At 44.3% G+C, this 21,537-nt stretch overlaps 1 protein-coding gene across 3 annotated transcripts in view; it reads right to left on the bottom strand.

Moving 5' to 3' along the window:
* The window catches only part of Nsun2 (tRNA (cytosine(34)-C(5))-methyltransferase Nsun2), a 162,008-nt gene that overhangs the window by 43,866 nt on the left and 96,605 nt on the right, over window positions 1–21,537 (bottom strand). For all 3 annotated transcript variants that reach the window (XM_055061851.2, XM_055061849.2, XM_055061850.2), the window contains exons 15-17: window positions 14,271–14,406; window positions 14,098–14,178; window positions 7,342–7,480 (exon numbers count right to left, since the gene is read on the bottom strand). In XM_055061851.2, the coding sequence (XP_054917826.1) occupies window positions 7,342–7,480; window positions 14,098–14,178; window positions 14,271–14,406 (356 nt within the window). The remainder of the gene's footprint in view (window positions 1–7,341; window positions 7,481–14,097; window positions 14,179–14,270; window positions 14,407–21,537) is intronic.

Below are 21,537 nucleotides of genomic sequence, written 5' to 3'. Positions count from 1 at the left end.
AAGCCATATAGAGAGGCTTATTGTACTCTGCGGATTTCTCGATAACCTGATTGATAACATGGATGTGATCCATTGTAGAGTATCCCTTCCTGAAGCCAGCCTGTTCCCTTGGTTGACTAAAGTCCAGTGTTGCCCTTATTCTATCGAAGATTGTTTTGGTAAATATTTTATATAATACTGGGAGTAAGCTAATGGGCCTATAATTTTTAATTTTTAACGTCTCCCTTTTTGTGGATTAATATAATGTTTGCATTCCTCAAGTTTTCTGGGACCCTTGCAGTCGATAGACACTTTGTATAAAGAGCCGCCAGTTTTCCAGCATTATGTCTCCTCCATCTTTGGTTAAATCAACTGTTATTCCATCTTCTCCTGCCGCTCTTCCTCGTTTCATGTCTTGCAAGGCCCTTCTGACCTCATCGCTAGCTATAGGAGGAGTTTCTGTATCCTGTTCGTTACTGTTTCTAATGGAGGTATCCTGATTCCTCTAGGTATTGTACAGCTCATTATAGAACTCTTCCGCTTCTTTTACTACATCTTCAAGATTGCTGATGACATTACCCTGCTTATCTTTCAGTGCATACATCTTGGTTTGTCCTACGCCAAGTTTCTTTCTCACTGATTTCAGGCTGCGTCCATTTTTACGGCTTCTTCAGTCTTTCTCACGTTATAGTTTCGAATATTAGTATTTATTTTCGCCTAGTTTATCAGCTTTGACAGTTCCACGAATTCTATCTTTTTTCTTGAGTTGGACACCTTTATTCTTTGTTGTTTCTTTATGAGGTCCTTTGTTACTTGGGAGGGCTTGCCTACTGGTTGCTTCGGTGCTTTGCCTCCCACTTCAATTGCTGCCTCTGAAGCCAGCCTAGTTACGGTTTCATTCATTAGCTCTATGTCATCATCATCTCTCTGTTCTAAGGCTGCGTATTTGTTTGCAAGTACCAGCCTGAATTTGTCTGCTTTTACCCTTATGCCCCGTTCACACTGAGACATTCGGCGTCTGGAGCGGCGCCCAGTTCGGCGGAACCCAGTTCGGCGGCGGCGAGATCCGCCGGAATAGCCCCTTCCGCGCCGATCGCTCCCGTACCGATTTTTGCGGCAGCTGCCGCCGGATTGCCTCGCCGCCGCGCGGCGCTGACCAATCGGGGAGCGCGAAACAGAACTTCCAAAGATGGCGGCCGAGTCGCGCTCTTGCAGAGCTGGGCGAACCCACCAACGCCGCTGCCGCCGTCTCCTCGGCGAATGCTTCTGCGCGTCATGCATCGCCAGAAAGGCGCTTGCCAACAGGCCGAGCAGTACTGCCTCTTCTTGCTCGGGGTTCATCATTGTCTTGGCGCAACGTAAACACACGAACTCGACGCGAGCGGAGACAACAGCGCAATTTCGAGCCGCGCGAACATCCGGGATATCCGGAGCTTGATTGGAGGTTAGCACTTTATGGGGCAGATGGCGCTGTATGTCTTTCCGGCGGCGCGGTCCGCAAGCAGTGTGAACTACGCGATTTTCGGCGGCAGGAGAATTCCATTCGCTGTAGACGCCGGATTCCTCAGTGTGAACGTACCATTACTGCCTCTAGGTTGACCTGATTCTGCTCGACCAATTTTCCTCTTTCTCTCTTCAAATTGAGGTGAATCCTAGCCATCACTAACCTACGATCACTGCACTTTACCCTACCTATCACTTCTATATCCTGCACCATGCTGAGATCAGCAGAAAGTATGAAGTCAATTTCATTTCTTGTTTCACCATTAGGGCTTTTCCAGGTCCACTTTCTGTTGCTACGCTTCCTGAAGAAGGTGTTCATTATCCGAAGCTTATTCCTTTTGGCGAATTCTACCAGCATCTCTCTTCTAGCATTCCTGGAATCGACACCGTAGTTGCCAATTGCTTGTTCACCAGCCTACTTTTCCCCCGCTTTTACATTGAAGTCGCCCATTACTACGGTATACTGAGTTTGCACTTTTCTCATCGCTAATTCAACATCTTCATATAACTGATCTACTTCCTCATCATCGTGACTGGATATTGGAGAGTAGGCTTGTACTACCTTTAATCTATAAGTCTTATTAAGTTGATTATGACTACAGCTACTCTCTCATTAATGCTGTAGAATTTGTCAATGTTGCCCGCTATGTCCTTATGGATTAGGAATCCGACTCCGTATTCCTTCTTATTTAGGAGACCACTATAGCAGAGGACATGTCCATTATTCAGCAATGTATAAGTCTCACTAGTTCTTCTAATCTCACTAAGGCCGATGATATCCTAAACAATGCCTGATAGTTCCTCAAAGAGTCCTGCTAAGCTAGCCTCGCTCGAGAGGGTTCGGGTGTTAAACGTTGCAAGGGTTAGGTATGAGTGGTTAAACATTACTTCAACTTAAGCAGCTGTGTTCCCCTTATACTTTTACACCGTGCAGCTATCACTACATCCTGCCTCCTTCATGTGGTAATGCAAGTGTTGTCTACTTTCGGTTGACGTAAACTGAGAGTGTTCCTGCATCTCTTTTCTACAAAGTTTTTCTCGTTAAAGGGCCCCTGAAACGGTTTGGACAAATTTTGCAGACCCATAGGGTACAGCTAAAGTTAATCATTCGCACCACAACTTGTGTGAAGCGTCTCATAGTAAGAGAGCTGCGGACAATTACAAGTTACCCTCCTCCATAGCCATGCATTTTCTCCTCAACTCGTTCGCAGAGTGATCAGGGCTAAGCTCCGCCTTCACTGGCTCTGCGTCATGATGGCACGTTGTGTCGTCTACTTCCGGTTCCCTAGGAGCGAGTGCGCAAAGCCTCTCCTACCTCTCCAGCAGCTAGCTGCTTGGCAGTCGACCCCAAGCAAGAGCTATCAAAGCAGCGAGCATTCCGTTACAGCGCTGAACGTGTCTAGTATTCAGGTAACCACAGGTGGGCTGGGCCTTTCGATGGATGGGTGGAGGCATAAACTCAAGCTGATGAAGCAACTTTAGCGTAGACGTACATGAGTGGCCTGATCGGTCTGCACGGTCCATCCCCCTGTTCGTGCAGAGCTTAACCAGCCAAACAAAGAGGTAATATTGCTCTAACCAAGTCTAAAACATTATAAACATTTAAAAAAAACAGCATGTTAACGATTACGCTCCTGCGAAAAATTTACACCAGCAGCAAAGAAAACACTTCGTTACTGCTACTGTGTTTGGTTGAGCTCTGTACCATCAGGTGGCTGCACCGTGCAGATCATTCACACTTGCGTTTCTGCTCATTTCGTGAAATGGCAAGGTCAAGCGGCCAGGTCCTGTTCTCTCGCTTGCATTTACCCGAATACCAGACTCGCGAAACGCTATTGTGGTAGTAATCCTCCGGTGTAAAGGGACAGCTGCAAATGCGCAAATTCTGGCGCCGGTCAGATGGCGACAGTCAGATGCACTGCAGCCACTCCACTCGTCTGCTGCCTTGCAGAGGGACACGATGTCGCAGCTTGAAATATTGCCAGTCACTAGGCTTGCAGCCAACAATGCAACAAAGTCGATTCATGGCGCTCACGAGAAGACAGACCGACACTGACTGCGAACTCTCACCAAGACAGAGCACGTTGTAACACAAGCAGACGACGCTTGCTCTGTGCCGGAAGTGAGAAATCGTTCTTATGCATTCCCTTTCTGTTACTTTCTTTTTATAGAAACAAATGAACTAACATTCCAACTATTACGAACATCATTTGTTCACCATAAAGCTGGAAAAATTATTGATGACGCACCCTGGGCAGCCGATCAGATAGCTCGCCCTACTGATGTCAATTGGGTGATTTATGTCATATAGGTAGGGGCGGCTGAAAATTCCTCCGAGCAGTGTGCTGCGATCGGCAGTGATTTACATTTTAAAACCTTATAATAAATTACACACTTTACGCGGAGCACTTATATGCGTCAATTAATGATCAGAAGGACCTACTCTAACGACTCAGTACGTTTGTACAAAATCGTCAAAATCGTTGAGCCCTTTAAGCCTAGACTACATGGAGTGAACATTTAAGGTAAACTTCATGCACCAAATGGAGACATGGCAGCACGACGCACAATGTTTGCTGGCTTATGCTACATGACTGGAAAAGAGACGGATGCTGCTGCAGGTGTGATGACTGCAAGTGTATATGCAATGTCCAAACTACAAAGTAGCCATTTTCGGTATTATTTTGGGTTGATAATTGCCTGATGACAAGCAGATATTTAATAATAAGTACATTTACGGTTGTCTCCATATTATGCTCATAAGATATTTTTGTAGCCGTCAGCAGAAAAAAACAAGCGTTGCCGCAGCTAGGCTAGAGCTGCCGCTGACTTGAGAACGTGGAGAAATGAACTATTTATTATATTTGCTCTACTCTAGAAATAATAATTAAAGAAATAAGGGGAAAAATTAAGTAAAATAAGCTACTTCTACATTACGGATCGAACCCATATTGCCTGCATGGGAAGCGGATATGACACGGTACCACTACACCAAAATCCAACTCGAAATGGTGGCTTTCTGATGGACTTTTGATAATTTTGACAAGTTGGAAGGCATGTTCAATTGACTTTGCAACGTTTTTACTTCCTGGATCTTGATTTGTTAGGATATTTGCAGCTGCCATTCTAGGCAAATTATACCCAATACTTGGCTCTCTGACAAATGGGAACCTGCAGTTGGCACTGAAAGCACCTTTCTTTTCAAAACTGCGGATGATTACTGTGTTGAACAAGGATGCTGGTGTTGACATTGACGTGCAGCACTTGCGCCTTCTACAGCGTGCAGTGGCTGCAGTGCAAGATGAGCGGAATATGATGAGCAAACCCTTCATGTTCCTGCTGCCAAAAAAGACATCACTGTACATATTTTCGTTTGGGAACCTCTTTGCATCCAATCAGCTGCCGTCACCAGAGCTGTAGCAGATGATCCACATTCTCAGGTGGAAGTGGGCCATTTCCCACTTCCACTTGAGAAATGTCTACATTTATCGCAGTCACATACTTATATTTAAGGCTACACAAATTACTATGCATACATATGCTAATAAATGCAAGCCTAATAGAGCATCATGTTTCAAGCATTCCCTATGATGTAATGTGGGTAGCCAATTGGATCGCTTGCCTGAGTGACATCACTCTTCTATGCTACGTAGCGTGGGAAGAGGCGGCCGAAAATACAGAGCAGCGGCACTGCTGCGATCGGTAGCTATGCACATTTTTAAAACCACTTGACAAATTACACACTGCACTTAAATCTCTCTCTTAATAGTGAGCCGTTTGCACACAATTGTCAAAATCATTTCAGGGTCCTCTTAAATACTGTTCAAATAGCCTCGCATATTAGAAAAGTGCACCTTGACATGTTCCATGCCATTATTCGATATGGCAAATGCGATGTAAATGTCACGATCTTGTGTTGCAACATGCTTCACAAGTGTCACCTCAGCCTCTTTCTTGTTTTCTCTATGCTACCAGGAAGTGCTGGATCAAGAGACCAGGTGTGAGTTGTACAGGTGTGGCCACTGCTAGCGGGAACACGAGAGCTGTGGCATCACTCTATGGAGCGCCTCACCACCAGTGCTTCATGAAGTCTTGCGGCACAGGTGCAATCAAAGCGACTGGCGAGTAGCCTAGCGAATCGTCTGCTATGGTGAGTTTTCTGCCACGACTTCACGAGGCGCAGGTGGGGGCATTCTGCATAGTGTTCCCAAGAGCACCCCTGTTCCCACTAGCACTGGCCGGGCCTGTACATCACATCTGACACTTTGAGAGAGAGCAGATCATGCTAATGGCTATGCTGCACAGTACATAACTGCGTCACACATATGCACGCGAAACAATTTATTTAGCATGTTCTGCTGAGTGAATGCACACTTGCTGCCATGTGAATGGTTTGCCCGCAAGTGCATCTGCAAGTGGCCTGCAGATGTCTCAACCTAAATGTATCCACTTGTACTGCTCACTCTTTTTTTTTTATTTTTGTTTGCTTCTGGGATAAATTCATTCAAATACACATATTTTTTTGTCTCCACCTCCTCTAACATTTTACTCTGCATTTCAGGAATTCCTGTTGGTTGTTGGTGACCCCTGCCTGGCAGGGGTGACCATGGTTGTTTGTTTTTAAAATCTAGCCTTCACAGATTGGATTAAAGATTTTATGGCGTTTCTTGAGTGTTAACCAAACTTTTCCACCTTTCTTGTTCTGTGTATAGATCTTAACTGTCACCAATCTGCATTTTGTTTTGCATACATGCAATTTCTGCACTTGGAATATTATTCCAGTGGAACCTTGCTAATACGTGCTGGCAGGAACATGGTACTAACTACAAACTAAATGGTAACATGCACTAACTGGCAGGCACAAATTTGTCTCTCTTAATGTGCACAGCCATTAACAAAGAAAGAAATGCGACACTACAGTAGACATTACCTAAAATATGCACTAAGAGGCTCCCATTCCTTCTTTATCAGTGAAAAACAATTCCAGCTCTTTTGTACGACCGTGAGATAGAGCACAGGTGATTCTGTGATAAATGCACAGAACCAGCATTTAAAAACTTCAGCAGAGAGCACAGTGGCAAAGTGGACAGTGTATCGCCTTGTCAAGCTTCCCCTGATCCATGCGTGTGTGCAGCTTGTTGAGTCAACGCGGCGAGTGCAGGCTGCTTTCATTTCTGCGCACAATACACACTAGGACTACGTCAGTTTAAAGACGCATCACAGAAATGTGGTGCGTTTCGATTATTACCTACTAAAAGGGTGCAATAGGCTTCCAGCAGCACAACTGACTATGCCACACGTGCTTTCGAGCAGATAAGTGAAGGTGATTATCGTGGTAAGGTTGGTGGCAATACGCCATACAGGTGCACCCATCGGTAGCTATATTCTCTGCTTAGGCACCCACTGGGCCTCCATGCATTTCCAGTGCTTATCTGCATAGGCATCACCACACCCACGCCAAAGCCAGAATTATTGGTAGACCAGACTCTGCACTATCCAAAAAGTCAGATGTTTTGTGGCTGTCAACCACACTGTGAGTTGAGGCAACATGGTTAGACCATATGCAAAAAAAGTGATTAAGGGACGCACCAAACGATGGGGATTTGACAAGCCACTACGGCTTAAGTGGTAAGCCAATTCATTAGGCCCTACAGAGATTGGGTGGAGGCTTCATTGCTACTAGAAGTTAACCCTTAGTATGTTTTAAGCGGGTGCATATTAATAAGGTTTTACTGCACTTCCCCATATAATAGTGCCCAAGGGCACTGTAGGTATGCAAATAAAATTGAAGATAGGGCCCCAGCTTTCCGCAGTGTTGCATTTTAGCTGCCAAGTACCTATTCGTAGTAAAGCACATACCAAGGTCTTTCAGCTGCTCCTGCAGTTCAGGTGAAAACTGTGACTCCAGTGGATATTCCTCCGTAAGCAGCACATAAAGGTCTTGCCTGCTCATGGTCAGCTTTCTCTTGTTCAAGTAAGGCAGCACTGTAGGAAGGCCCTGCAGATGTTGTTTTTAGCTACTCAGCATTCAATTAACGACACAAAGTGCTACAGGCAAAGGGTAACAAAGATGAAAAGTGAAAGAGGAGGATGGGTTGATGTTAAATAAAGAAACTGAGGGCTGTGGCTTCACACAAATGAGAAGTACTACAATTTTTATACCATGGCACGATGTTCTCGTAACAATGTCTAGCAAGGGCCAGGTAAAGAGTGCTTGTAACAGTGATAAATATCATATGCAGAGTTTCGCAATTAATTGTGCTCATGTGTCAAAGCCTTGATTTGCAGCAGTTGTGTTGTATCTAAAAAAAAAAAAAAAAATGTCTTCTGCTGAATTCTAGCACTGAATTTCAGAGCTCTTGATTTCGAAACAGATGCTCGACTGCCAAAGACACGTGGGTACAGTCAATAGCATGTGTTATGAGAGACTGATGTATCAGTTTAGTGTGCATGCAGTGTATCTTTGGAGGTGAAGACGATGCCACCATATAGCAGCTTCATGCTGCTGCAGTGTGTTGCAAATTCTATTGCCACAATTACAAGAAAAGTGCTTTAGTCAACATGCTTGAAAAGGAAGGGAAGTAACCAGACTAAATGGGCCTTCGTGTACTAAAAAACTGTTAATAAAAACTATCCTTCCAGAACGTCACGATACATGGCAGTGTACAGATGGTTTGGTGAAAGTAATTTAGCAATGGTTTGTCTGTTATTAATGAGATGTAAGTAATCACGATGGAAAGTAGCGAAGTGAGGAAAAAAGGAGGGCAATAGAATAGAGTGCTACTTAGCCTCATTTTTTCCTAATAATATCAACACACCAGCTAGCCCTACAAAGGATCTTGCTAGGTGCAAGTAAATTGGTTTTGGGAATTTTTGGTGGCACATCCATACAACACAGGTTATCAACGAGTTTTCTTCTATGCGAAATGGCAAACATGCGATGTGAAAAACATCAAACCATTGGTGAATAAGTAAACCCTCATTAACTAACTTTGATATTTTGAAATATCAGTTAGGTCAAAAATGTTTTTTCCCACCAGTGTCCACCCATAAGTTTTCCAAAAAAACATTTTTGCACTGTACTGTGGATATCTCTCAATCTCAACTTCAAAAATACCAGGAAAAAGGCAATGAGGCAGTTTCATGCACTTGCTTTTCACCCAGTGGCAGCGAGCGATCGTGCTGGTGCAGCACTCGCTAGCCGAGCCTGATGCCGTGCTGAGCCATGCGCCCCAATTATCTTTCCCCCTTGGTCTTTTTTCCTCTTCTCAGTTAGGATGTCAATGACGCATCAATGTGGTCACGGCATATTAATCGTGACCTTGAGCAAGATGATCTATGCTTTTGAGTAGGCGCGATCAGGGGCGCTATTGCCGGGCAGTCACTTTGAGGATTAATGAGACTTGGCATTCAACGTGTCGAAGCATTCAGCTGACAGTGCTCTTTCCACTGTGTGAAGATAGTGAGCATGGCACATTGGCAGAAATGCTGTCGCAGCAGTATACGCAGACTTGCCAGGTGCCAACTCATGAAATCTCGCGAAAGTGAAACTATATATGAAAGTTATCACCCGAGAATACTGTCCCAGTCCATGCACTGCACCAAAAAGAAGCCAGTATGTGAGCCCACAGTATGTTGGTGAGATAGTGGCCTGATAAGAACGCTCGCCTAAAGCTCATATGTCGGTGAGCTGTAAGCTCGTGCTATTGAGATTCGGGGTCAAGGACGAAAGACGGACTCTTGGAGCAGACGAAGAGGAGACGAAAAGCTTTTTATAATATGTACAGATATAGCAGAAAATAGCGTACAAGTAGCGGCCAGGGTGCACCAGACTGACAGGGCGCTTGGTGGTGGCTCTCTCCTAACAATGGGCTGGCTCCGCCTTAAATCCCTTTGGCGATCCATTATTGAAAGGAACGAGACGGGGCAGGTGCTGATGTCACCCGCGTCCATCGCATTTCCCTTGCGTCGCGGCAGCAGTCTTGGTGCAGCACACCACCCAACTCCTCTGTTCAACCCATGGGAAGGGGTCAACAGCAGTTTTGTGGAACTTTGGAGGGTTGTACACATAGTTGGGTGAGTTGGCTTGACATGACGATGTCAAGGTTGTTAGTGGATGTTTGAAGCTCAGCACAAGGGCAACCACTTCAGAAGAGCAGGGGGGGGGGGGGTGCTGGTTGCCTCGATGATAGGCATGCAGCGTGGCACAACAGTGCACCTCTTCGAAGTGAAATTGTCCGGAATACATTATCATGCAGAAACTAGCAGCACCAGCTTTTTGGATGCCTGGAACTAGTTATGAACTACTCATATGGCTGGCTTCAAATACTACTGCATTTGGAGTGCCAAACACACCGTCTTGGCACATTGCCAGTAACACTGCTGGCCGGAGATGGCAACATGTCCCGTGCCGAGGCACGCGAAAGTTATTCGTCCCCGACAGTCCCAGACTGTCCAAGGTGCTGCATATGCAATGTTCATTGGCTGAAAGCTCCGCCTTGGGCAGTCCAGGACTGTCAGGGACAGATAATCGAAGAGGCCCAGTGATCGAGAATATGACTGCTGCCAATTTAAAAAGACTCCATGTGGTTTATGCGTGGCCAGCAGCTTTCTATTTTTATAATTTCACTTATCTCGAAATAAAAAAAAAATTAAGTTATGGGGTTTTATGTGCCAAAACCACTTTCTGATTATGAGGCACGCCGTAGTGGAGGACTTCGGAAATTTCGACCACCTGGGGTTCTTTAACGTGCACTTAAATCTAAGTACCACGGGTGTTCTGGCATTTCGCCCCCATAGAAATGCGGCCGCCGTGGCCGGGATTCGATCCCGCGACCTCGTACTCAGCAGCCCAACACCACAGCATCTCGAAATCATTTCTGGTTATTTGCAGCTCCGAGTTAAGCAGGCTTTACTATATGATAAAAGGTGGTTAAATTATTGCCTGCATGCTAGCGTTATATCAGTTGCTGGCTGGGTCATTCTTACAACAAAATAATCAAGGCGTGTGTGCAGTTGTGAAAAGCACATCTGTTCAGATGAAGATGTATGTGTGTTGTGCTGCTGTCACACCGCAAAGGAAGTCAAAAGGCCCTCGCTGTTTTGCAGAACTTTCGTGCAAGTTCTTCAAACAAGATGCAAGCACACTTATGATTTGCATCACATGAAGAAAATACAGTATAAATTTTTTAATTCAGATTTCACGGGACCGAGAAAAGTCCGAATTAACTGAATGTCGAATATTGAAGGTATCAAGAAAACACTAAACAAATGCTTACTATGTCAACACGCTTTTATTCACTGAATGAATGAGCCAATCCTGTTTATATTTTGCACAAAAGCAGTGTGGAAGCAGCTGTTTTCATCATCTCGTGGCTGATAAGCGCTCGCAGCGGCGAAGGCCTCGCTTCTTCCTTCCCAGCACGGCTGCGGCACACGTCTTCATCTGAGGCAGGCTTTTTACTACCGCACACACATCCCGATTATTTTTTCGCCAGTGAGCTGGTTGCCGTCCATCGCAATGTAGCCGGTGCTCTTCATCCTCAAAAGCTTGTCAAAACGAAACTACTGTTTGTCGCAACCGCTGCGGACGAAACCGCGGCCGCTGTCAACACGATCATGCATGGTGACCTTGCAGTTCTGAAGGCGTGCAGCCGACACACGCACTGCGTCAAAATGGAAGTACCGTTTGCTGCAACTGCGGACGAAACCGCAATCACTATCGACGCGATCATGGATGGCAACTACGCAGTTACGAAGGCACGCGGCTAACGCATGTACCGAGTAAAAACGAAACTGCTGTTTGCCAAAAACGCGGCCGCAATCCACGCGATTATGTATGGCGGTAAAGGCAAGAATAGAGGCGTTAGAGGCACAAATAGGCATGAAGCGTTCTGGCATTGCTGCCATTCACGTACGATTTTCATTGATGACAATGGCAATGCGAACTCCGGCGCTTCATTTCGGTGGAAGTTAGCGCCATTTTTGCTCTCTCGCGTCGCACATTTGTGGCGCTCCGGCACTCTCTGAGCTGCAAGAGTGGTCCGAATTAACGAGAGCTTCATTGCATTAAACAATGCACATACCTGCCAGGACCAAAGGAGGAGTCCGAATATTCCAATTTTCCAAATTAACGAGGGCTGGATTAACAAGGTTTTACTGTAGCAGTTTCTGTGCAGATTTTGTTCCAAGTAAAAATGAGTAAGATTTCTTCACAAAAGAAAAAAAGGCATGAAAGGGGAAATTGTTATCCACCCGAATGTAGCATGAAGCTACAAAGGAAAGCCACACAGGTTTCTCAGAAAAAAGCTTTGCAGTTGAGGAAAAATTTGACCTGGTCCAGGATTCAAACCCTGGAATGAGTTTCTGGGGCAGTCGCTCTACCATCTGTGCTAAACAGAAGGCTAGTAGATCACAGTGCAACGGCGAATGAATCAATAAATCAACAAATCATTTTCATGACACTTCCTCCACCTTGCGGGATATTCTGTAGAACTGATTTGCCAGAAACAGGGATGCTGACAAAGTAAACATTTTTTTTTTTAAGACAGACCAAATTATCATCCATCCATCTGTAGCATGAAGCTACGAATCCCTTACAGGTTTCTCAGAAAAGAACCTTCGCAGTTGAAAAATTTGTCCTGGTCCGAGGATTCAACCCGGGACCAAAGCCTTTCTGGAGCAGTCACTCTATCATCCGAGGTAACTATAGTCGGATACAACTTAAGTGTGCAGTGAAGCCCCGCCCACGCCCTCATAACCGCCAGCCACTGTACCTCCGCGAGGCTGCAAATGGTTCATACTTGAAACTTTTCCTGTTACCTAAATAAGGCAGTAACCACAAAAATAAAGTTATAAGCGCTTAATTTTTTACGTTTTCACTCGTCCATTACAGTGGTACGGCGAAAGCCGAATATTTTATTGAACTGAAATAAAACGCTATCTTCGCTGCAACTATTTACTGTCAAGATTCACGAGTAAAATGGGCTCAGCAATGAAATGAACTGTACCGAGGACTTTTGAAGAGTGAAATGCTGCGACTCCATACAGTTTGTCCATGTCTGTTGCACACCTCATCGCTTCCGCCGATGAAAAGACTTTTCAAGAGCAGCTGACGCTCCGGAGATATCGAGTACGATGCCATTTTTAAAATGTCGCATGACGACAAGTTTGTTTGCTTCTGTGATTGGCTAGCGCAGTAACACAACGCCACGCGATCCAGGTGCTTGGTTGCCAACTGCTGTTTTTTTAAGTTGTATCCTGCTATACCAGGCTTGCAGATCACAGGGAAAGAAAGCCTTCCTCCACCTTGCAGGCTTCGATTAATTCGCCCTCGTTCTGCAACCTGCTAGCCTCCTGGTCAGATCAGTTAGGTCAGTTCCCGGTCCCTTCAAGTTCATCTTAATGACACAGTAAAACCTCACTAATTCGGATTTCACGGGGCCTAAAAAAATTTATTTAGCCAAATGTAGAGGTGGTGGTGGTGGTGGTGGTGATGTTGAAGCAGGCGGGGTTAGCTAGCCAAATGTAGAATTATCGATGAATCAGCAAACCTTGTTTCTATTTTGCACAAAAGCAGTGCAGGAGCTGAAATTCTCACGATCTCGTGACACATTAGCGCTCGTAGTGGCGAAGGCCTCGTCACTGTTTGTATAGTGGCCGCGGCGCAGGACCCGCATTGTCATCAGAAACATGCTTTTTACGGCTGCACACACATCCCAATTATTTTTTCACCAGCCAGCTGGCTGGCAACAGACCGTCCATCCACTGTGACGTAGCTACAGCAAGTTTGATGCCATCGTGTGGGCTGTGCAAGGATCACCCTTTATCCCCGACAGCTGCCATGTTTGTGACATCGGGCACGCACTGCACTGAGTAAGAACTAAACTACTGCCCGCCGTGGACCGTGGTCACAATTGACATGATAATGGATAGCGACCATGCAGTTCTGAAGGCACGCAGCCAACACACGCACTCAGTCAAAACGATGCTATTGTGTGCTGCAGCTGCTGCGGACGAAACAATGGTCACCATCAACACAATCATGAATGGTGATTACACAGTTCTGAAGGCACACAGCCAACATGGTCTTATGCGCAGTGATAAATGCAAGAATAAATGCTATAAAGGCACAAGCAGGCACAAACAGGCACAAACAGGCACAAACAGGCACAAAGCGTTTCAGTGGTCATGTCATTTCCGTACAATTTCCATTGATGACTATGGTGATGTGGATTCTGCCGCTTCGTTTTGGTTGGACGGTAGAGCCTCTTTTGTTCTCTTGCGTCACAAATTTTCGGCACCACATGCTCACCACGCTCCCAGAGTTGTCCGAATGAACTGGTGTGCAGCCATATACATCCAAATCAACGAGTTTGATGCCATTAAATAATGCATACTCCTGCTGGGACCAAAGGATGAGTCTGAATTATGCGATTTTTCTAATTAATTAAGTTTTACTGTAAATCACTGCAGTAATTCATAACACGTTTAGTGAAATACAGTGTAACTGGACACATGCTTAAATTAACTACTAGTGAACCCATGTGAGTCACTAAATTTGCTAATACCTTTGAGGTGTAAATGCTGCACGTAAAGTATAATGGTTATTGTTACCTCTTGGCAAACCCTGAAGTCACATGCCAACTCTTCTTTTCCCTCACAACGACAAAAAACCCGGACACCCGTGTTGATGATCTGGCAAAAACAAAATAAAAACCCATTATGAGAAAACTTGCACAGGCATCGAATCACAAAAGCACTAACACTGTGGCTGCCACTGCACGCACCTTGATTCTTTCACGGTTCAATTCTATAATGTTCCTCACGGTCTTAGATACAAGATAGATGTTGCGCTTATTCTCTTGTTGACAACGGCCCAACAGCTGCTGGTTTGGGAAAGCTGGGTCCACTTCATAGAAATCTCTGAAAAACACAAGAGCATATTTGCAGACAACCAATGAGACAAGAACACTTATTGCATTGCCCTAACTTAAAACATTACCTCATTATTACTTCATTGTACCAGAAATAAATTAATCTTGTGGTTATATACTACTGCACAAATATAATGCAGTCATGAATATAATGCCAGAGGGGACTTCTGATGATGAAAAAAGATAATTCAGACTAACATTGACTAAAACAATTATATCAATAAAATTATAATCAGGCCTTTAAATGGAGCTGTCGGCACATGCACCACATTCTCCATGAACATGCACCATCGTAATGTATTACGCATTATTCCAAAACACACTGGGGCAGCTGTGTTTGTGAAATGAAACTGCATGGGCAGAAATCACTACAGCAGATCAGGCAGGAATGGAAGCGGCAAGGGAGTTTCGGAGCAGCTTTGGGAGCAGCAAATTTGGCACATTGGAGCAGGTTTGGAGCAGGAATTGTTCGTTTGAGGGCAGAAGATACACATTTCGGAGCATGCTCGGCAAGTATCAACATGAGTTAACCCTTTCGGGTCAATGACGCAAATATACGGCGCCATGAACAAGTCCAAAATGGTCGATGCCGTATACAGTAAAACCTCGTTAAACTATACCCGCTTAAACAGTAGTTTCATTTTAAAAGTAGTAAAGTAAAATCCCCGACTCAGCGGCCATTGAAGATAATGTGTCTTGTATCCGCATAAACCGTACCAGCTTATTGCGTACGCATCAGTTAAAACATAGCGTTTCAACTTTTCGTTGCGCAAAGACGGCGGTGCGCCGTCTCCATCGGGCGGCCCGGCAGAACAACAAGCCTCAGAGATCGTAACAACGGCCTCCAAGCGCCCTGTGCGTTTGCGCGTGAAGCCGCATCAACATCAACATTTCGACGCCGTGCCAGAGAGCGTTATGGCATCGTGCAAGCGAGGACTCGCGTCATTCTGAAGCTCGGATAAAAAAGACGCCGGGTGCTCAGCATAGAAAAAAAAATTAGACATCGTCCGCGCTATCGAACGTGACACGAAAAGTCGGCACTGGCACGCAACAGGGATCTGCTGTTGACTACAGTGTGTGGCATCTGGAATGCGAAGAAGTTGCTCGGCAGCGCTGCTGCGACCGCGAGGACATGTCAGCTACGAGGTTCGACTTTTCACCATCGTTGCCTGTGCCGAAGTGTGGACTAGCGACAGTAATGAGGATGACACGGAAAGCGACAACACGGGCGATTCGGGCCTGACAGTGGCATAAGCTGCGCGTTACGTCAGCCTCATGAATGCAATCGTCGCACGAAAACAGGGGCGCGATAACGTAACTCAATTCCAAATGAAAAGTATTCCAAACTCCGGCACCCGGCAATGAAAAAGGCGCCCCCGGGACTTCTGTAGCACTACTGCGCACGTGCACGGAGAATACGTAACGCAAACGAGGAATCTGCCATGCGAGTGTTTGCAGAGAAGAGGGGGCTGGCTGAAAAGCTGGCACGCAGCTTCAGTAAGTTTGAGGCCGCTGTCGTCGTCGTGCTAGGCCACCGCGGCATCGAACGAAAATAACATTTTTGTCACGCGAAGTGAATAAATACTGCATGTTTTTTCCCCCTTTCATTGCACTCTCTCTCAGTTCCGTTTTCGACAGGTAAGTGGGTGATCTCATGCTATTTCGGTAAACAGTACTACCGTTTAGTACGTACTTTTTGCGAGCTCCGGCCAACTACGGTTTAACGAGGTTTCACTGTATTTACGTTTTAAAAGCGTGCCAATTTTCAAATTTTTTCTTTCCTGGCATGCGCTGTGGCTATGCAGGAATACAGGGAATTTTTTTCTCGCGCCTCCCTCTCTCGGTTTTTGTTGCATGGTTTGTTTTAGAGCTAGTTTGCTCCAGCGCATCTACATACTACAGCTCGCGCATTGGCACACGCGTGGGCGGGTGGCGGTTCAGGTTTTGTTCTGCGGGCAGTTTTGGCTTCTTGCGCTCGCAAAACTGATGGCTATCTCATTACTACCGTAATCGCTCAAAGGGCGGCCGCCTGTTTCTCGCTCGTTTAGTGCTCACAGGGGTGAGAGGATGCTGCCGTGCATGTGTTTCCTTTTCTTTTTTTGGGGGGGAGACTCGCAATATCTAACTGCCTCTGGTTGGCGATAAGATGAAGATTAGCAGAAGTTTGTCACATGTTTTGCTTTATTGACGGGCACACAACCACGCAGTTTTCTTGGGTGCACTCACCTATGAAGTTCGATTAGGCTATGGACGTAAATATTAGTGTAGGAGCAGGATCATTTCAGACTTGCAAAATAGTCTTGTGTGTGCATATTCTAAGCCTTGAACTATAACAGTAAAAATACAGTAAATTTTTTTCGAAATAGGTCCCTCAGACGAACCCTGAAAGGGTTAAATAAGACAAATCAAGAAAAGATGTTTTTTTATTTGACTCTGCAGAACACTATCAGGTTACGGCGAAGCGGTTCTGCAGAAGCCCGCAAGATGGAGGGAAGTTCACTAAAGGAAAAAAATGTCATAGGCCCGACAAAGGAGACCTATTTTCATTCCTCAGAAACCACTATTAAGTTACATACTGGACGTGCCAACTAAATGTGGCCACGAAAAGAGGAATAACCAAAGGATTTATGCGAACAGTGCCCCCTGTATGTTGATAGGCGTTTGTTAATGCTACTCAAGAGTTCTTTTTTTTTTTTTTGCTGTGCAGAAGCAACTAATATTTAAGTTTAATTGGCAAACATTAAAGGGCCCCTCACCAGGTCTGGCCATTTTGAGCTGACAAGCGAAGGGCATACAATGCCTGATAACGATGGTGTCTGTATAGTATTACGTCGCTACGCGCCATGGAAAGATCTGAAATTTCATACCGAATACCGTTTTGCTTCTCCTCGCGGCTGCCACGCTCCAAGCTGGAGGATGACCTACAAGTGCTAGTGCGCCTATGCACCTGTGTTCCTGCTGTGACGTCGCTTGTGGTGACACGTGATTTTGAGAATTATTCAAGCCAACATCTGTTGTTTGTGTAACATGTTGCTAGAATGGATGAATTAAAGCTTGGAGAAATAATAAAATACACAAACCAAATGTCTGCATGTTTTTTGTTTTACTTCAGACCACAGCAAGACAGATGTACTTCCGTTTCGTATGCTTGTTCTCATGTCGTGCAGTCGCGCATGCAGGTACCGAAATTGTCATTTTCTACGTGGGATCATGCTCTGTGATCGGCTTGTGTCTGCCTCAGTATTCGTATAGCACAGACTTATATCGCGAGTCAGGTGTCCTCATGCACAGTGCACAAAATCATGCACTGCACGAAACGAGACAATCCCAACAACTCGTGTGCGACACCGTCAGCGGAAGTACACCTTGCCGTAAAAAAGCGAGGGAAAAAAAAAAAAAAAAGACAAAAAAATGAAGGCGGGGCCATGACATATACGTCACGCGATCCATGAGGTCTGGTATAGGAGAACGCAGGGAAGGAATTTCACTTGCGGAGGCTAGACGGGGCAAGTGGAGAGATTGTCTCGCTTGGCAGTGCAGCTCGCCTCCTGAAATTATGAGTTCGCAGCACTGAAACATTTCTATCTCGGCTATTAATGAGCCGATTTGAAAAACGTTTGCAGCAGAACGCTCCCTAGAGGACACGTAACAACTTCCAGCATATAACCAAAATTTGTATGGGACATGGTGAGGGGCACTTTAATTACTTTACTTATTGGATAAGGATATTGAATAATGCAAATATTAGGTTTCCTTAAATTTATTTATCGCTCATGTTTCAACATCCTCCACAACTTTTTCAATGACATCTCGTCGACCAGATAAGTTTATGAAGTCAGCTAATTATATGCATTTGTGCACAATGAAAAAAAAGATACTGACTGTGACAACCATGAAGAGCACCCACCAACACACAGTTAATGCCCTTCGCATAATGCCCTCAGTTAATTTTTTAATTCTTGGTGGCATTCAGTTGGCATAGCAGAGTATGACAGAATAAATGTGAAGTTAATTTGTTGGTCATTGCATGTTTTCTATAAAAAGAATAATGAGAGAAATAAGCTCAGTGCCACCGCAATCAGCATCACTGACCAATATTTTGCACAAGATCAATTATTAGGGATGCCCGATAAAGTCAATGTAAAATGGCAACCAATATTTTGAATGCCAAACGATGGTTTCTTAAAATTTTTGGACTCAATCTGCACAAGTCGCGTCGTGAACGTCACTTCTGTGGATGCGATTCCCGTCGTTCGCATATTCTCCAAGCCTTTCAGACCGCCATTCGGCCGCTATGGTAGACTAAAACTGAAACTTTGCATCTTCGGTTCACGTTTTGTGGCCGCGAAAGTGTGATTTTGTATGGTGTGGTTGTGCTGAATGTAAAGTACCTGGAGTGCAAACTTGAGTGATGATTACAGTTGCCATCATATATTTCTGGTCAAGAAGTTTCAAATGCACGTGCGAAATATCTTTTACCGCTACACACATGGTGCTCGCCATTAATCGACACAGATGTACCAATAAGGTGTGCAAGCGAGCCTTATAATGTATCACGACAGATTGTAGGACTTATACGTTCAGCTGAAAGCGCAGCTTTCTTTCCCAACTGCCCCATAACATGCCAGTTCAAATCAACTTGAGCTGGTCCCCACATTATGCAAACGCATATGACTTATATAAAGCATTTGTAATGCATTTTATAGCAGAAAGGATTCCGTTTTCCTGCAGCAAAGTTGCAATGTGCCACTAGAAACACCCTCACTTCAATGACGCTGAGCCTCAGCCCAAAGACCCCGACACTGAAACGGATTGCTTTAGCTCGACTTCTAGGGCTAAATGATAGCCGACACATGGCTGTGTGATTGCCACTGAACACGAACATCCCGCAAAATTTAGCATAGTGTTTTGGCGCAAGATGGCGCAGCTCGGTGGTTTGGCACAAGATGCCGCAATTGGCGCAGCACATCCATCCCTGATCAGGCCACTGGATCTAAAGTCCCTACTTAAGCCTTCTTATTGAAGTGAGACCCTTTTGCACCATGGCTGGAATCCCCCTTCATTGAGGTGAGGTGCTCTTGCTATACTTGTAAGCCTGTGCCTCCTGCCATATAGGGGGTTGGCTTCAGTGAAATATTAATTGCTGAGCTTGCTGCATTATAATGAGCAAAATATTAATAAAAAAACATGAATTATATTTGGAATGAACTAATATACAGTAGAATCTCGTCGATACGAGTCTGCATAATATGTTTATCTGGATAATATGTTTAATTTTGGTTTCCTGGCCAACATCCCATAGGAGCAATATATTTTCATACGGTTATTGTGATTGCGTCTCCCCCAGAGATTGGATAATATCACAGCAATATTGAGCTTTTACTGGTATTTCTAAAGTGTCCGTTATTCTTTAACAAACAAGTATCAAAACTCTAACAGTCTCTGTGTACTTGTATTATCTACTTCTGCTAAAGTGTCTGCTGCTGGGTACTGGCGGGTGGGGCCAGTCAAGCTACATGTAGCTTTTTTCCCGCTTTTCCAACCATACTTCATGTGCAATTTTGTACTTTGTGTGTGATAAATAAAATCAGTCAATCGATCAATCAATCAAAGGCAAAGCGTGCCTTCAACAAGCCAACACACGTCCTTCACAGCTGATTATCTGTAATTGTATCAATTACTACCCCATACTGGCAAAATATGGCACCAAATCTAAACATGCAAATTCATTTACTCTTTAGAAGTTCTGAACACTTTTTATGCTATTACAACATGCAATGTACTATACACTCAGCTCAATTTTTCTGAGAAACAGACAAATTTAAACCATCCTTTATTCACTTGTCATGGATGAATTTAATGACATCAAATGCCCAATGCCTTAACTTCGAATGCCATTTACAAATAACCAGACGGGTAATTCAACAGCATGAGGACTTAAAGCCTTCAGCAGCGTACTGAGTTCCAACATTCCAAGAATGGCATATAACGTATGCTCTAATTTTCAACATTTGTGTTGAACAGCATGTCTAGGTGACTCAAACAAAGTACAGTATGCAGTTAAATTGTCATGGCTATTTTTAGAATGAAAAACTTTTCCTAAATCAGAAATCATCACTGTTAATATTCTGTTGAACAACCTGACAACTCCAGGCACTATTTTGCTTTAACCATTTCAGTTTTGGATTAGACAGCAGTTGACAAGCAACAGCTCTAGACACAACATTTCTGAGAAAGCAAACTGCTGGAAATATGCCAATTAGTATGATACCTTTCAGTGACATTATTTATTGGAAATGGATTTGGGGGAGTTGATAATTTGAACTTAGTTTTGCAGCACTGCACTTAGGATGTGAGAGAAGGTGCAGGACAGGACAAGATAGGACAGTGCTTTTGTGTATGTTATTTTCACTATGGCCACATCCTAAGTGCACCACTACAAAATTAGTTTACACTAGAGGTGTTTGCATTTCTAGTAAACTAATTGCATTATTTTTGTATATTGCAAATCCAAGCTAACATGCTGCATAAACTTCATATATAGAAGTCACAGTGCTCAAAGACATTTATTATTATAGTGCATGGCACACTAAGGAATGTAGGTCTCAGCTATTAGAAGTCGCTACTTTAATAATTTGAAACAGGTATAACGACTATAAATAGTGATCTCCAGTTTATTTGTTTTTGGTACAAACAACAAGACATTGCGGAGCAGTATACAGAAAGAGGTACCACAGTACAATACTGGAATCAAACCTCTTGTTATTGATTACATGAAATGCTTGGTATCAATAGCAGGCAAACAATTGCAGTCAATATTTATAACAGTCATACAATAACTAACAGTAAGTTTATCCTAATGAAGTGAGTCAAGACCCATGGCTAACACTCCCAAGGTTAGAAGGCTAGTTCTAGTAGTAACACATAAACACCCAAGAAAGTGAATGGGGAAACCGTGCCGCGGTAGCTCAATTGGTTAGAGCATCGCACGCATAATGCGAAGACATGGGATCGTTCCCCACCTCCGGCAAGTTGTTTTTTCATCCATTTGCACTGCCATTAATTTATCATTTCTTCAATTCAATTAGCAAATACAAGTAATTTTCCCTATATTTTCCTT

This window comes from Dermacentor andersoni, chromosome 1 (genome assembly GCF_023375885.2).
Source record: "Dermacentor andersoni chromosome 1, qqDerAnde1_hic_scaffold, whole genome shotgun sequence".
Taxonomy (NCBI): domain Eukaryota; kingdom Metazoa; phylum Arthropoda; class Arachnida; order Ixodida; family Ixodidae; genus Dermacentor; species Dermacentor andersoni.
This window is presented reverse-complemented; position numbering and strand designations above follow the sequence as displayed.